Here is a 16,358-nt window from a genome sequence, read left to right as displayed (position 1 = left end):
ATTCAAGTATAATAATTTCATGAGTTTATATAGTTGCAGTTTGTCTCAAAGATCGGTAACGATACCCTTGAACAAACGGATAAAAGGTAGTTTATGATATAATAACTAAACGAATTTAAAACAGAAAAAGAAAAGGTCGTAAGATTTTGCTTTTTGAAAAATATATTTGATTAAGTGTAAATTTCAGGTTCGAAGTCAAAAGAATAGATGTTGGAAATCCGCATCGTAACATCTTGATACAATGTCGTAAGACTTATAGTAAAGCTAATTATACGCTCACCATTTTTTCCTGTCCGGTCAAATAATAAATTTCGGGCCAGCTTAATAATATTTGCGCCATACTTTTTGTTGCCACACCATACCAGTTGATGGAGAAAGTTAATGTCTGGTTTTGAGTGTGAGCTCATGCTCTTAGTCTAAATTTTATTTTGTTTTTGGGTTTTAATTACTATGAGATAAAATATATCAGTTTAAAAGAATGTGAAGGATTGGTGGAGTAAATTATAAAAGTACACCGTCTAGTTGTTTGTAAATAATTAGACACGTCGGGGACAATTGTTGAGCATATCATAGATTTAATAATAAAGTTAGTTATCAGATCACATTAGGGATGGATAGTAATATAAAAGTTAATCATGAATCATGCATTACCCCTCTTGTTCTCATCGTACCGCTGAAGTCTTTATATTGTTTACATATATATCTCGTAGTGTATACAAGCACTTTTTTGTGAGTTTCTTTGGTTAAGAGACTAGAAATAGCTATTTTGTGTCATCTCACGTACACGCGGTTTACATGCAACATTTGCATTAATAAATGATAAAAACAACTTATAAATAATACCACAGCCTACAACTCACACATGCTTACGACAATATGTTCAGATTGTAGATTATTCTCTCAGCCTGCTCTTTTAATTGACAAGTACCAAAAGGACTTTGTCAATTCCTATATAAACCATTCTCTAATTCAATAATAGAACGATAATCAATTTTACCCAGTCTCACAATTACCTTCTTTCTTATCTCATAAACTGTCTATCTTGTTTGACAGAACACTGTACGCAGGGCACAACCCCGTGGCGAGTAAATATCTATACTGCAAAAAGCAATACAATCAAATATGCCTAGACTATAGAATATTAATATATCTCGAGCATAAATATTACTCTTTCTATTTGATAATTTTTTATTAATTGTCGATCCCTCTGACTAGCATTTATATACCCAGTGTGGAAGGGCTAAAATTAAAGATATGTTAATTATTTACAGCCACCAAATCATTAAATTATGTTCCAATCATGCCCTTGTTGTATTCGAGCAGTATTTGCACCATATTTGCGGTAACATACTTGCACTCCGACGATTGAAATAATTTATCATCTTTCACCTTTTGGCATATGTCAGATGATATTTCATGATTCACGTAACACTAGTATATTTATTTCAGTTACGGACAGTTATTTTATTATCCTTGATGTACCTTGCGGGATATTGACAGTTTAGACAATATGACAATATAATCCACCCACGGTAGTCATCTTCCCGTTTGCTGTAAATAGTTGTGTTCGTTGTGTATAAAAGAAATCCATATTTTTATATTTAATAAAGTTCAGTTCCTTTTTGCAATCTGGTTAATACTCTGTCTTATTTTCTTTTTTGTCTTTGGATTTTTCAGCCCTGACTATTCTCCCTAAAACTATTTAGTTTCCCATATAAATATCGATAGTTTTTTCTCATAGACCATCATACGTTTTTTAGTACGAATAAATTGGTATCCAAGTTCTAACGGTATCACTTTTGGTTTTAATTTAATTTTGTTCTCCATGCAAAACAGACAAAAATGTCTCGGTGCGCGTCAAATGCTTTTTGGTGGGAAAAGTGCACTGTTGGCCATTTTCTGACTTTGGAAGCCTTCTTCGCTTTGTTGTCAAATTGAGGCAAAATCATATTAAAATGACTGTTGGCAAACAAAATTTGTATGGGATCAATCATTGCTTCCAAATATACGCCAAGAAGTGGTACAAAAGTAATCAAACGTTTTGGTATACAAGACGCTTCCATCATTGTCTTTGCACGTGTTATCATACTTATCAAGCTTTGGTGTGGTTGCATGTAAAACTATTGGTCTTTTGAATGTATCGGCAACAGTCTGAGGGCATTCGTAACAGTCAAAGTAAAGACTCAAGTCATCAAGACAGGGAGCTTTTGTTGACTGCAAATTGTTCATGGTATATGCCTCGTTGAGCCCGTGTGTTTTGTATTATATAGTGTTAGCCTACATTGCAGAGGTAGCTAACATCACTTTTTCTTTGCTTGAATTCAAGCGATTTTATTGGAAAAGACAGCGAGGCTTATAGCGATGCTTAAAGCGCAAAATCCGCAATCATTATCGGGATGGGGGATGACAAACCCAAGTACATCGTTGGCTTATGCATTATGTAGCAATTAAACAGACCACTGTAATATGCTTCACGAGTTACGACGGTGAAAGGTTTGTATTTAGAACAAAAAACATTAGTGTTATTGTTGTAAAATAATTAAAAACATAACATAAACCAATACTTTGACTTGATCTGCTTGATCACGGCCATGGATGGTTTGCGAAGACTTAAGGGAGTTGTGCTTTTTTTCGGCCTTTCCACTTTTACTGTTTCCTGCTTCATTTTTTGACATTTTTTTGTTCGATAGAGATTCTGTCATTTTCGTGCTCCACACCCAGCTTGTTTATTTTTGTGCCTTTATGGCGACAATTGCCGGGGAAAGACGGTCTACCGAATATTTTTGGGTCAAAGCTTCCATGTATTTAATAAGATTGGTTGATTCTTGCTGACTACGCGAGATATGGTTTAATGTTAGAAGCTTTTTTAACCTAAGTTGGATAGCACTAGCATCAATTTGTAATATTTCATGAAACTCTTTGCTCATCTCAGGGGAAAAATCGGCAATGGTGGCGGCTATGAAAAGTATTAATTTTAATTACAGTTTAATTCAGTTTGTATATTAATCTTTTACCAGTTCCCTTCACATAGGTAATCCTCCATCTTTCGTGAACAATGTCCAGAGAAATTTTATTTCCAACAAACGAGACGGCAAGAACATGTCTGCAAGGTAGTCTAAATGTTTTCATGGACTTGCAAAGACAGCTTTATTTAAGACACACATAGCTTAGATGGACAGGTTTTTCGGCAGCAGCCTTTATTTTCATTAATTCATTCTTGATATTTTCAAAAGCAAAGCTTGAAACGTTTAATGTGATCAGAGCAAGTTTATCCATCATATCATCTTCCAAAAAAAAAAAAAAAAAAAAAAAAAAAAAACTGTTCTTTGTGTCATGGATTCATGGATTGGTTGTACATTTCGATAATTATGTTAATTTTTTTAGAGTTAACAAAATAAGAGTATGTTTAAATATTACGTACTCTCTTTTTAATCCAAAGATCTATTTTTTCTGTGACAACTGCCATACTACCAGATGAGGTTCTGTTTTTTCTTTTAATATTTGCACGGGTACATAGTTTCAACTCTGTTTGAAATTCTGCTTCCCGTATGCATTAAATCATTGACATAATAGCCTACCCAGTATTGCTTCTTATTCATCGTACTATATTTGTATCTTGTTAATAAAAAGAGTGTACTTAAACCCCCCCCCCCCAACCGAAGCAGTCTACTATGGCTAATGATCTCACAGAATCATTTGATTCTGGATGTTAAAATGTTTAACGTGGAAAGCAGGTTTCTTTTAATATGCATCTTTATCTCGGACCAGTTCAACTCTTTTGGATCAAGAAATAGTGTATATGGAGGCATGAACGATGGTCTATAGCCTCTACCTTCAATTGGATCTACAGAATAATAAAAATAATGAGGGGTTTTCACAAGAATGATGGATACACTAAGTAGCTTTTGCTTTTATGGGGTCCAAAGCACGCAGTCATATGATTGACTGAGAGAAAAAAAACAAAATTCTTAATGTAGATTTTATGTATCAGACACACAAATCCTAAATCGTAGAGCCATGGTTATAATGAAAAAAAAAATTGTGATATGGCTTCCTGTTTAAACATTGTTTGGAAACGTTATCAATCATTATTCCAGGCATGTCATCACATGTTAGTCATAGATTTAAGTAGTAAATTTGGCTATCTTATATTCAAGTTAAAAAACTAATCATTTTCGTAGATATAATAAAGTTGTTTATACAGCTTTCAAGTCAAAAATTAGCTTTCACTAATGTTTTATGCATATTGATTAAAATAATATTTGGTCTTGTAACCAGAGGAGAGGTTAGAAGTATACACACTGTTACCTTTTTCTGACTGCTTTTCTGTCCTTTTCTTATAAAAGGACCTCAAAAATAATCAATAAAATTGTTAGTCTGTTCTTTACTGTAATCTGATTTAGTTTGATTTATATAAGCATGGTTTCATAATAAATATATACAATTACTATAATTGTACGAAAGCCCTCCTTATAAATCAGCGCTGAATAGTCTTACCAGCTGTATTTTACTGTACTCCTTCGAAGACACTTATATCTGGTTCGTCGTAGCATTTCCCTTTTATATTTTCATATTTTGATTATCTTCATTGACAACTTATAGTCTGGTGCTCACTTTTTAAGAACTTTTATCTTACTCTTTATTTTTATTTCACGTTACCGCTTTTCACTTGAACAATCCAGTAACAACACACACACACACACATTCATAGCCATTGATATCGCTCTTTTTGTAAGCTACTCATATCATTTAATCGTAATAAAGTATACAAAAACCTCTCAGTGTCTTCTCGTATCGTCTCTATTTTTGAACTGGATACAGTTTTATGAAATCATATACTAGCATATTTGAAAATAATCATATTGTCTGCTTTGTCTTGTGTGTCAAATATACTGGATTTTAGTACTGTTTTTTTCTACGTTAACAGAAAACCGGAATCAACAGACCAATTTTACAATTATCTCTATATCTATTATGCGGATAGCCTGATCGCTTTCCAGACTGTAAGTCAATTGTGTACCAATGATTTGGTTGGTAACCTACTGTTGTGATACGCATTAGTTTAGCCGTTATATCCATTTTATCAAACCATCAACAATGACCTAGTCTTTTATTATTGCCGCTATGACTGATAGACAGAGCGTCTTGCTATTAACCCATAATATTCAAGTACCCTTTCTTCAAAAGTCGTTCAAAAAGCTTGTAAAAGTTAGAATAAAATAAGACAGATCAATATAGTGATACAAAAGTGCTTGATACATGTAGTATATATCATATGATACAAGCAACGATATTATGTATTATTTATTTGATTAGGAAGCGGAGAAGAAAGCTAGAATATACAAAAAAAAAGGGGAGGGAGTGGCGGGTATAAGTTGGTTATGCAATCAGAAATTTAACCAGATGTGGCCTCGATTTTTTCTTCACATTGAGTTAATTCTTTGTCCACGATAAAGTCTTCTTCGTGATGATATCTACAAACAAGTACAGAGAAAAGAGGAGATGTATATATAGAAAAAAAAAGAAAAGAAAGTGTGTGTGAATATGGCTTGCTTTTGTTTTTATTGCATCTATTTTTTTTTTTCTATAATTCTATAAAATGGGTTTATTTACATGAGTGGCTCATCACTGTTGGATAATCTGTTTAAATGCAAATACACATCTGTTCCATATCTAGAAAAATAAAGAGAGAAAAAAAAATGTTAGAAATAATATTCAAAAATCACATTATTCTTCTTTTACCCCTCCATTGAGATCAATTTAAGATCGCCACCAAAATAACGAGCATACTATGGGAAAAAAAAAAGGTCAGCCGTTATTTTATACACATTATTTTTATACACTCTTACCAATCTTGAAATAGGCAAACCATAACCAAAACCAGCCATTGGGGCCTTAAAATCTGACTGACTGAATTCTGGTTCTAATTCTTGTGCTTGTGCAGTTGTGTACTACAAAAAAAAAGAGGTTAGTGCTAGGGAAAAGAGAGCTGCAAAAAATATAGAATCTATACCATATATGTCCAAACGAGAGGGATACCGGAACGAGGAAGCCCTCCACCTTCATCCGAAATCTTGATGGTGATATCTTCTTTGCCATGAGCAATGACTAATTTGATGGGTGGATACTCATCCTCATAATCACTCCCATAGCGTTCGACAACAGCACGTAATGAATTTTTGAGCAGTTCAAACAACATGTGATTTAAATGTGATGGCACGTACATAAATTCAATGTCTCCAGGACAGAACATATGAACCTCCGGTGCTTTAAATAAACCATAGTGCTCTTCACAAATGAACTTGGCATTGGCGACTGCATCCATAGCTACATCTCGAAGTTTTGTCTTTGTACAAATCACTCCCACATAATCCTTTCTACTTGGTCCTCTGTATAACGCAACATGTTGGCCTATACGGATTTTGTGTAAGCATAGGTTGTGTAACTATCTCATCCCATACAAAACTTACCAATCAGCATTCGGATACCAATACGGGACATATAGAACCGATCCAAAAATCTCTGTACTTCAGTATCAATAATTGGAGAATTTAAATGTTCCTTGTATTCCAAAATTCCCTGGGCTATAGTTGTTACGACTGGATCATGTCTTTTTTTCACCTTTTCAATTGTTTTCACAAAGGAGCTTGTGTAATCGATAATTTCCGGCGAGCAATCAACTTGATCAATATTGTTGTAATATCTATATCTCTTTATGATTAAGATGTTTTTTTTTTTTATATATTTGTCATTGTTTTTTTTTTACCTGTGAGCGATAGGGACGGATGATTGAAGCACATTCTTGGGTCGAATCATATTTACAAGTGATGGATTTGGCACGCTGTGGGGTAAGTGGTGGTCTGATGTTTTTGAAATAAGCTGTTCTCTCATGGAGCTTGAAATTTGAGGTGTTTGAAGTTCGACAAGATCTTGGAAAGATTGCGCATACCAATTCTTTACTTTTATAATGGAAGGCATGTGGCTAAGATTCTGTGGTAATTCCTCGAGTTCCTTCACCCGATGAGCTAAACGAATAGGTAACTCCTCTATATACTTACATATTTAGTCTATGCAACACAAACAAAGTAGGGATAATTATTTTTACCATGTAGAAACTGACTGGCCTTGAATAATGTACCTTGAGATGGTTTTTGGCCTGTTTTGTCCCCCCCATGTTTGGATTAATATGATGATGAAACTAATTCTATTGTATTACCAAACAACACCATTTGTCGAAGCGACACCCCAGTTTGAGGAAACCTGGCAAAATATTTTATTTTATCGTACAGTTGTGGTGTAATATTATACATGATTTTTTTTTTGTTTATAAAAAAAAAAAAGTAAGTGAAAGAAGAAGAAGAGAGAGAGTGAAAAAGAAAAAAAAAAAGAAAAAATAATTTTAATGAGTCATTGGTATTAAAGAATGGTTTCTTGAAGCCCATCACATGTATTCATTGGCCATAATATTTTTATGGGTTACCCCACACTTCTATCCAAGTTTTGCAAACCCCGTACTGACCCGAAATTCAATGTTACACATGTTATTCATCTTTTTTTACTTGTTGGACCACTGTAAAATTACGTATGAGTAGATTAAAGACAGATCCAAAAAATAAGGCAATCACTGTACAGGTAAGTGTGATTACATTATAGGGCATACTGAAATCAGGAGTTGGGAGACTGACTAACAATGTATCCGTGTAAATACGCTGTGGTTCCCCGTATAAACTATAAAATTATAAGCTTAGAAACAACAGGCCTTTTCATTTTTTTTTTTTTTTAAAAAAAAATCCGCTTACATCAAGCCCTTTTCATTGGTTGGAATCCAAGCTGTTAACACCGCAGAACTGCAACAATAAAAAAAATTTAAGTTTCTCACGCTAGAATTCCAATGATAAGGGTTTACCCGACATCAAATCCTCTATTTGCATCTGGTCTATGTTCGGTATACTTTAAGAAGACTTTTTCAAAGTCCATAGATAAGGTAACCACTGAATCTGCTGGTAATAATAATTCACATTCGAGCATTGTAGGCCTTCCTCTATCAATTGCGGGTTGATAATACATTTGTTGAATGATATCATCGGCGGAGATATTACCAATGATTTCAACCTTTAGCGTATGCAAATATAGTTTAAGGAACCAAGGCACAGAATCATAATAAATCACGGGCATCGCACTTAATTGATTCCGATTATGAATTGTGATCCTTAATCCACCACGCTCCTGTCCATATCCAGTAAAGTATCGTTCTGCGTAAATCATGGGGTGAACAGGTTCAAGTGCTACATAAACAACTTTGAACATTAGCCCAAAACCAAACAATCGCTCTCTCTCTCTCTTTCTAAAATACGTTACGATATTGAAACGAGTTTTCATTCCATGACATGCGTATATCTAGAGGTTCTTGTGATTTGGATAGGTTGTAAACAGCAACCTTATTATCGCCCACAGTGGTCACAGGTTTCAATTCATAATTATCACCTGCATTCGTCAAATCCACCAACACACGACTTTCTTTAGCTAAAGGACAAGCGTTTTTTAGTTGACGATCAAACACCGCCTCCAATGACCAGTCTATGACCATAAATAAATAATTAGATATACACCCTCCCCGGCTATTTTTTGTTCCTTTTTCATTTCAATCTACCTCGTCTGCTCGTATCTCTAACCGGATCCATGACAGATGTTACAGTTTGTTTTAATTCTAACTCTCGGTGGGTACATGCATCATCCTATTAAAATATTTTAGTGGGGGGTGAGGAAATCTAATCTTCATCTTATCAAAGCCCAACCCAAACTTACAATGCAAATCGACTTGGCATGTATTGCCATGGAATGAAAATTGGAGTTATAAATTCTATGAGGATTCAATAGCGTTGCTATACCCGACTAAAGAAAAAAAAAATAGAAGTAGCTATTGAGCACATGAAAAATTGACAACTGTCTTTTTTTTTTAAATAGTCTACCTTTGCTTTACAAGGTAATAACTTGATCCAAGGAGTCAAATTCTCAGTACAAACGCTTTCATGGGGTAAAGAGCCATATCTCAATTGTTGGTCTTTTTGATCTGTTCTAAAAGATAATCTCGGTTCTGTTGTGAGTGTTTCGTCTATAAAATTTAGAGAAGCACAGAACAATCCAGATAAAGTGTTTGTAAGTGATTTCCAATGATGATCCACACTTTTTTTTTGTTGGGAGCAAAAATAGTCAGTAACAAAAATATGTGTGTGTCTGTGTGCGTGCGTGCACATACTCTGATGAATCTTTCATCCAGGCCCATAATTCTACACCAGTACCAGCTGATAAGGTTGGCGGATATCCCCATTCTTCATAATTCCAACGTCCTTGTGTAAACGTAAGATGCATTTCACGCACATTATACGACTGAAGAATTTCTCCAATAGCCTTTGGGTATAAACCATAATCCAACACTAGATGGCAGTAGTATTAGTACCCATACTGAAAAAGTCCGATTCAGCGTTTTTTTATTCTTACAAGGTGCATTTGGGTATGTGTTGGCTTTCACTTTAGTGGTAAATTCAAAGTGAGCCAACAATTTACCGTCTGGCAAATCACGTAATGTTAATTCTTCATTATATTCTTCCTGTGAACGATCTGATAGCTGACAGTAACTTGACTGGATGGCCAAGACACTGAAACAGATGCTTACAAACGATACCCGTTTCATCTTGAAGAGCATTAAACACTCGGTTTCCGACACACCAGCATAAATTACCAGTAAAATAAATAAATACAGGTACGTGACCGCGTTCTCCCTCCCCCTTTTGTATTGTTGCATCATGCTTTATGAAAGAGAGGGGGGTGGTTCACCCGAAATAAAACCCGTTCGTCTTTTTCTTTCTTCTTACCATGGCACGTAAACAACGTAAACAACGTAAACAAAAGAAGAACGTGTATCGGGAAAAGCCAGCACAAGAGAACCCACAGTTCCAAGATACGTTTAAAATCAACCAGGCTTTAAAAACCGGTGATTATCAGTTACTTCGAGATATTGGCCGAGAAACTGGGTTTTCCAGCGACGCCATTCGTAGAAGGGTGTGGTAAAAAAAAAAAAAAAAGAATAGTTCATAGTTGAAAGTTGTTCATTCGATCTCTCACTCTTTCAAAAAAAAAAACAGGCCTTATTTATTACATTGCACAGATCCCGAGATACAAAATACGATGGAGGGTTCTCCAGACGGTACATAAAACCTAATCTTGTTTACAGGCCGTGTAGACTTATTTCTTATTATTAGTACCTCATAAGGATGAAAGTCAAGTCAAGTTGGATGTAGTTCGATCCTTTAACTCCTATCCTAAAAGTAAGAGAATTTTTGTAAATAGACAAGGACAACTGACAAAAGAAAATAGATGTTGGTCCTGAAGACAAAGCCAAGTTGGAAGGACAATTAGACAGAGTGATTACTCATGTCTTGAGAGCATATCCTTCTTTACACTATTATCAAGGATTTCATGATATATGCTCTGTATTTATTTTATTGTTCGGAGAGAAATATGCCTGTAAATTAATGGAGCCAGTTGCATTATTTTACAAGAGATATCCTTTTTTTTTTTTGATTAGTAGCGCCGCTAACAAATCTTCAATGTATGTTCCCTTGACTCTATTTTCTTACAGATGAGATGTTTGTTAGTATGGAACCCATTTTGAAACAACTGACGATATTAGATACCCTGATTCGATTAGAGGATGTAGAATTATATGATTTTATCACAGAGTAAGTTGTAAAGAAATAAGACAAAAAAGAAAGAAGGGGTGGGGGGCTGATGTAAATATTTAGGGCTGGTGTATTGCCTTATTACTGCCTTTCATGGGTAATAACTTGGTGTAGTCATGATTTGGATGATTTGGAAAAGATCACACGATTATTTGACTTGTTTCTATGTTCCAACCCGTTCATGTCGATTTATTTTGCTGCAGCTGTGGTACTATCGAGGAGAGACCAGGTTCTGGCTTTAGAATGTGAAATCAGCACGCTTCATAGTTTTTTGACTAAACTGCCCAAGGATCTAGACATTCAATGGCTCTGTCAAAAGGCCTGTGAACTGGAGAAAAAGTACCCGGTATTTGATATTCAATGTGAAAGTACGATTGCCTTGGATGAACTATCTACTGTCAATCGATTTGAAAAGGACTGGGTATCGATCCAAACTCAAGAGGAGTTGGATAAAACGCTTCAAGATTCAATCATTCCATTATTGAAGGATAAAGAAGAGAGAAAACCAATCAAGTTATTATCCAAGCTACCACAACCAAGTAGTAACAGTATTCTACAAAAGTTGAGACAATTGGATAGAAAAGATATGGCTCTGTATACCTTGGTTACAATTGGAGCCGGAGTTGGTTTATTGGCCATGTTTATGTCAAATGCGGATTTAGTGAGGTAAAAGGAAAAAAAAAAAAAAAAAAAAAAATGCTGTGGAAGAAAAAACTAAATAATTTTGTAACAAAAATAAATATATATAGGGAATGGCTATTGACAGGTGTGTAAACTATGATAATAAAAAGTTGACCAAAAAAAAAAAAAAAAAAAATTAAAAAGGTTTTCTCCCCATTGTTGATACCATGGACCACCTCGTTTCTGGTAATTTTTGACATTCAGCCGTCAATTGATCTAAAAAGGCTGGATATTTTTCATTGGATATATCAAAAGACTCTGCTAAAAATGCTTGTCCGCTTTTAAAAATGGATCGAATATCCCATAGAAACTCACGATTCAAATGATCCGGTCGACCTATCATAACCATGGTATTAGGCAACAATCAAAAAAAAAAAAAAAAAAAAAAAAGCGCGCGGTAAAAATATTTGTTACCCAGATAAGTGTGCTTTTTTACACAATGTACGACTTCAAATTCTGCCAATTCCATGGTCTTTTTCATTTCATCTGATATATAAGGCTCTTGACCACGTTCAAGCATCTTGTCTTTGACTAATCAAAGTGAAAGGTGTTATAAGTAAATTTTTTTTTTGGGGGGTGCGATAAATATACTAAATACGTACATATTTTGCCGGCCCAACAAACAAAATCACTACCGATTTCCAACATGCCAGGTTCAATAGAAAGCATAAAACCGCCTGGTTTTAAGACACGCCTAATTTCTTTTAATACACCAGCCCATTCTTCTGTCCTAAAGGCCAAGATGAAAAATCTTAGGCTAACCATATCAAAAGAATTGTCTTCGAAGGCCAAACCCTCCAATACATTACCAACTTGAAAAGTGACATTAGCAGGTCGGATATTGTTGGGAAATATGTCACACATGTCGACACCGATAAATTCACTATTGGGATATTCTGTTGCAACATCCATAATCCAAGTGCCAGGTCCACATCCCAAATCCAATATTTTTGCCCCATCTTCAAATGGTAATGCGTTATCGACCAGTGCTTCCTCTGGGATATTTCTGAAATAGATTTAAGGTTAGTTATAAAAAAAGATTTTTTTTTTTTTAAAATGCCTGTCAAATTTTTTTTTAGTATTATTTGTTACCCGTTAAATAAAGTTTTTAAAGCAAAATGTTGCTAAAATAAAGTAGAAATGTCAGCTATTGTTGTTGCTATTGTTATTCTAATAAATATTTACCCCCACAAGTCGATCAATTTCTTCATCGTCGTTAGGGAACCAATAGGTTGAAGTTTGTTCATTATGAAATGTTCTGCCGTTTCGAACGATCCCATCGGATGATTGACTTGTAGTGAATACAGGCAAAGCAGCGCAACTAAGAGATGTATACGATGGATTTTTGTTCTTTGTTTCTATTCCTTCCTGATTTTTATTGCCAATGTTTTTAGAGGCATGAAGCCTTGAAGCGACTCTTCTTCTGTTCTGTGTTGATAATTTGGCTCCCATATTAATTTAAATTAAAAAATGAAAGAGAGAGAGAGAGAAAAAAAAGGAGGGACCCTCCATGTGTTTTCTAGACTTTTGAATGAACTTTTAACCGCATACCATTTGAAGGTTATACAATAACTTAAATTGGAATGGTCGGTGTCAGTTTTTTTTGTATGTGTGACAAATAGGGTCGGATATGAATCTGCCCTTCTCCTTCCCTTTTTGGAACAAAAGAGGGGTCTATATTTTATTATGATGGTTATTTATACAGTTTATATTTGCTTAGGCAAATATAATCTATGATGAGAAATATAGTCTATAACTGGATTAGGCAGCAAGTATTTAATAGACATTCCTCTCTTCACGAACAATCTAATTTTGATTTTTGTTAAATCAACGCCTTATATTTCTCCCAAAATATTTGATCGTACCTTATTTTAGTTGAACTAATGTCATTGTGAATTAATTGTTTGATAATTAAAACATTCATCTACATTATAAATCTATCAGTTGCATATTCCTTAATTGACATTTCTAACTTACCCTATGCTGATATAAAATATCATGCGAGAGTAAAAAGCCGTACACATCTGTACCAGTTCTTTCAATTATAACACAGCCGTATCTACCGACAATATGATGTAACTGTCATACAAATTAATATCAAGTCCTCTACTCCACCCCCCCTTTTTTTTCTGCTTACATCCTCCGATGTCCAGACACCAGGATGACCAAAAGAGGCCATTAAATCACCACCTGCAAGTAACATGATTTTGATCTTTTTAACCTCACCTAAATTAGACAAGCCAATTATTAGACGTATTCCATGTAAAATAATTGCATGATTTACCTACCTGATTGTGTTTTAATACCACCACCCACTCCATTCAGTTCATAATCAAAATGATCCAAAACAACTGCGGTTCTTTGATACATGGATTGCCTTGATTCCCAAGAATCCACCATTAGCCAATCTGATGTACTATCCACTGCCAGTTGACACATTTTAACACGGTGACTGGCTTTGGCCAAACCTTCCTTCATATACGCATCCGACACAGGTGAAAAATATCCAGCAATTAATTCATACCCCTCGCGTTCATTAAAGTGATCTCTTGCCATTTCTATACATTAAGGGATGAGAAAATAGCTACTTGTCAGCGTTAAAAGGTTTTTTTTTTACCAAACATTCTTAAATGTAAATATGTAATGGGTGAATAAGAACCACAGGCAACAATAACAAGTGGGATTTTACTATCGTCTATTCTTGTTGAATTAATCCCGATATTTTTTTTTCTCTGATTAAAAAAAAATCTTCTTTTTTTTTTTCTAACCTTGCATGGTTTCTGGAATCAATTGTCTCGGGAAAGAATAATTGTCATCGAATTCACCAAGAATATTATCATCACCAAACCCTTTAGCCTTCAATGTAGAAGCCATTACCTTTGGACTACACATGACTAATAAAAAAATAAATTATAAAAAAAAATAAAAGATATGAGTAATCCTCACCAAATCAAATCTTGTCTGCATTTGTATTGGGCAGAGATTGTCTTCAAGTTCGTGTGTGTGTGTGCGTGTGCGTGCGTGCGTGTGTCACGTGAAACGGAGTTTAATGATGATGAGGAAGCAGAGGCGCTGGCTGGCTGGGATAACATCTTTTAATCAGACTTTAAAACGCAGTGCATTCAATCGTAAACTTTTACATCTGATATGAATTATCTTTTTCGGAACACAGTAACCATGTCTGAAGTTTAAAAAAACTAGAACTGCTCTAGAACATAACGGTGTCACATTTAACCACATGGTGGCGTTTTATAAGGTCCTCCTCTCCCCCCCAACGCTTAATCTCACCCGAAATAACATGTGCGATCCGAGAAATAATTAAAAATGCGTGTTTGCTCGGGATGAACCATAACTTTGTCTTCGTCATGCTACATGACACTAACCTACGTATAGTCTATGTATGACAAAACAGCAAAAAATAAGTGAGCACCGCACGTTATATTTTATGGTAAATTACTTCCCCCTCCACCCAACTCATTTTCCTTATGTTTAGCCTGCATACATGTATGTACAAAGATAGCAATATTTTCTATTTAGAATACCGACACGGTTATCACGATTGTGTGTGTGAGGAAAAAGTTAATCGCAGATGAAAATTATTAAAGCTGATGCAGTCTTTTATCATTATCATCGTGCTTTTCTGAACAGCATGTTCTTCTTTTAACTCATACATGTGTTCCTCTTGCCCCTTTTTTCTCGGGAATTTTGACAGTAGTACAGAATATAAAATAATAGTACATCATCTATTAGTGCTGTTACTGGCACCCAAAGATGGGCATGCTATAGTTATCCCGGGGGGGGGGAGGGGTAATCATTTCACCAGAAGATGGGTCAATAGTAATGGAGCACATATTTAGACTTCGGTGTGTATTTACGTTTTACTGCATGTACAATTCATAACAAAATATTTTTAGCCCGTCTTTGTACCAAATTTTGGCATCAATTTATTTAAAATTTATTGATCGATTGTCATGGATCCCCATTTGTAAGCAAATTGTGGGTTATATTTAATATAATATTGACTTTTATGCACGTCTGAAATTATATCATACAGTAATATACATAGACCATTTTTTGTGGCCATTGCATTTTTGACATCATTAAAAAAAAAATAAGGGCTTTCCATTTTATTTATTACTGATATTTGAATTTACGAGATAGTTTACCTCCAAAAGCAGGCTGATGTCTGTACAGAAACGTTTAACCAAGTAATGTAAAAAATATCGTAAGCAAAAAAAAAAAAAAAAAAAAAAAAAAATTGTTGGAACTAGACGTTACATTTCATTTGAGCAGTGGCCAAAGTGGCGATCAAAGAGAAATAAATTAACTTTAATTTTGAATAAAAGACGACGTAATGATATTTTAAAACTTGTATGGGAAGATGCACAACTTTTACACAAAAAACTGCTGGTGTTGATCAAATTAAAGCGGTTTAATACAGTAGTTTGGAAGGAGTTTTGGGGAGTCGCCAATACGAGATATTATCTCAACTTGCTTTTTTACAAGTGTTGTACTAAAATTTTGGTGATCCTTGTATCATGTTTTGCTTTCGAGTTATAGTATCGATGGATTCTATACTTGTATAAAGTTCTTTGTCGAGATCAATAGAATTAATGTTTTATAGTTTTAATGGCTTTGATCAGTTCATTTGCCTTTTTCGATAATGCGATTTCTTTGATTCTAAGTGAAGAAAAAAAAATACATGTACTCTTTCTTTTTATTATATTCTTTCAATATATCAAAATCTGAATCTGATGATAAATCGATATGTTTAATTACCCAAAATAGTGGATGAGACAGTAGCATGGATATTATTTTGAACGCTTGATCTATACGACTTCCCAAACAACTCAAATGACTTACTTTTCAGAATATGACTAGTAACACTTGTTTAATGAAAATAAAATATATAATCAACTGCTCCTTTCAATCTGACAT

General features: G+C 34.5%; 6 protein-coding genes across 6 annotated transcripts; 1 reads left to right on the top strand and 5 right to left on the bottom strand.

Moving 5' to 3' along the window:
* Nucleotides 1–5,233: 5,233 nt before the first annotated feature.
* On the bottom strand, nucleotides 5,234–7,412 carry EV154DRAFT_532911 (mitochondrial branched-chain alpha-ketoacid dehydrogenase kinase-domain-containing protein). The gene is made up of 8 exons (XM_051603945.1): nucleotides 7,217–7,412; nucleotides 7,106–7,156; nucleotides 6,767–7,046; nucleotides 6,471–6,703; nucleotides 6,014–6,411; nucleotides 5,850–5,951; nucleotides 5,743–5,789; nucleotides 5,234–5,673 (listed from the first exon to the last, which is right to left on the bottom strand). Exons 1-8 carry the CDS (start codon nucleotides 7,308–7,310, stop codon nucleotides 5,610–5,612), a joined length of 1,269 nt encoding a protein of 422 aa, XP_051450299.1. The 5' UTR covers nucleotides 7,311–7,412; the 3' UTR covers nucleotides 5,234–5,609.
* A 129-nt stretch (nucleotides 7,413–7,541) lies between these two features.
* On the bottom strand, nucleotides 7,542–8,835 carry EV154DRAFT_432798 (GPI transamidase component PIG-T; the record flags this gene model as incomplete). The annotated part of the gene is made up of 6 exons (XM_051596691.1): nucleotides 7,542–7,728; nucleotides 7,800–7,847; nucleotides 7,907–8,285; nucleotides 8,359–8,577; nucleotides 8,651–8,735; nucleotides 8,806–8,835. The coding sequence occupies 6 exons, from the start codon at nucleotides 8,833–8,835 to the stop codon at nucleotides 7,542–7,544; spliced, it is 948 nt and encodes a 315-aa protein (XP_051450298.1).
* Nucleotides 8,836–9,267: 432 nt separating this feature from the next.
* Nucleotides 9,268–9,604, bottom strand: EV154DRAFT_389434 (GPI transamidase component PIG-T; the record flags this gene model as incomplete). The annotated part of the gene is made up of 2 exons (XM_051595094.1): nucleotides 9,268–9,434; nucleotides 9,499–9,604. Coding segments are annotated over 2 exons (273 nt in total), but the record flags the coding sequence as incomplete, so codon positions are not given.
* A 269-nt stretch (nucleotides 9,605–9,873) lies between these two features.
* Nucleotides 9,874–11,513, top strand: EV154DRAFT_488644 (rab-GTPase-TBC domain-containing protein; the record flags this gene model as incomplete). The annotated part of the gene is made up of 7 exons (XM_051599164.1): nucleotides 9,874–10,064; nucleotides 10,143–10,204; nucleotides 10,260–10,325; nucleotides 10,375–10,524; nucleotides 10,640–10,739; nucleotides 10,803–11,405; nucleotides 11,489–11,513. 7 exons carry the CDS (start codon nucleotides 9,874–9,876, stop codon nucleotides 11,511–11,513), a joined length of 1,197 nt encoding a protein of 398 aa, XP_051450296.1.
* A 22-nt stretch (nucleotides 11,514–11,535) lies between these two features.
* Nucleotides 11,536–13,002, bottom strand: EV154DRAFT_454139 (S-adenosyl-L-methionine-dependent methyltransferase). The gene is made up of 5 exons (XM_051597301.1): nucleotides 12,606–13,002; nucleotides 12,513–12,544; nucleotides 12,023–12,426; nucleotides 11,835–11,951; nucleotides 11,536–11,756 (listed from the first exon to the last, which is right to left on the bottom strand). The coding sequence occupies exons 1-5, from the start codon at nucleotides 12,870–12,872 to the stop codon at nucleotides 11,557–11,559; spliced, it is 1,020 nt and encodes a 339-aa protein (XP_051450295.1). The 5' UTR covers nucleotides 12,873–13,002; the 3' UTR covers nucleotides 11,536–11,556.
* A 124-nt stretch (nucleotides 13,003–13,126) lies between these two features.
* On the bottom strand, nucleotides 13,127–14,195 carry EV154DRAFT_541036 (uncharacterized protein; the record flags this gene model as incomplete). The annotated part of the gene is made up of 7 exons (XM_051604465.1): nucleotides 13,127–13,226; nucleotides 13,286–13,344; nucleotides 13,398–13,499; nucleotides 13,558–13,646; nucleotides 13,727–13,978; nucleotides 14,038–14,115; nucleotides 14,189–14,195. 7 exons carry the CDS (start codon nucleotides 14,193–14,195, stop codon nucleotides 13,127–13,129), a joined length of 687 nt encoding a protein of 228 aa, XP_051450294.1.
* Between the last annotated feature and the right edge of the window lie 2,163 nt (nucleotides 14,196–16,358).

Source organism: Mucor mucedo (genome assembly GCF_025094135.1).
Source record: "Mucor mucedo strain NRRL 3635 chromosome Unknown EV154scaffold_265, whole genome shotgun sequence".
Classification (NCBI taxonomy): domain Eukaryota; kingdom Fungi; phylum Mucoromycota; class Mucoromycetes; order Mucorales; family Mucoraceae; genus Mucor; species Mucor mucedo.
This window is presented reverse-complemented; position numbering and strand designations above follow the sequence as displayed.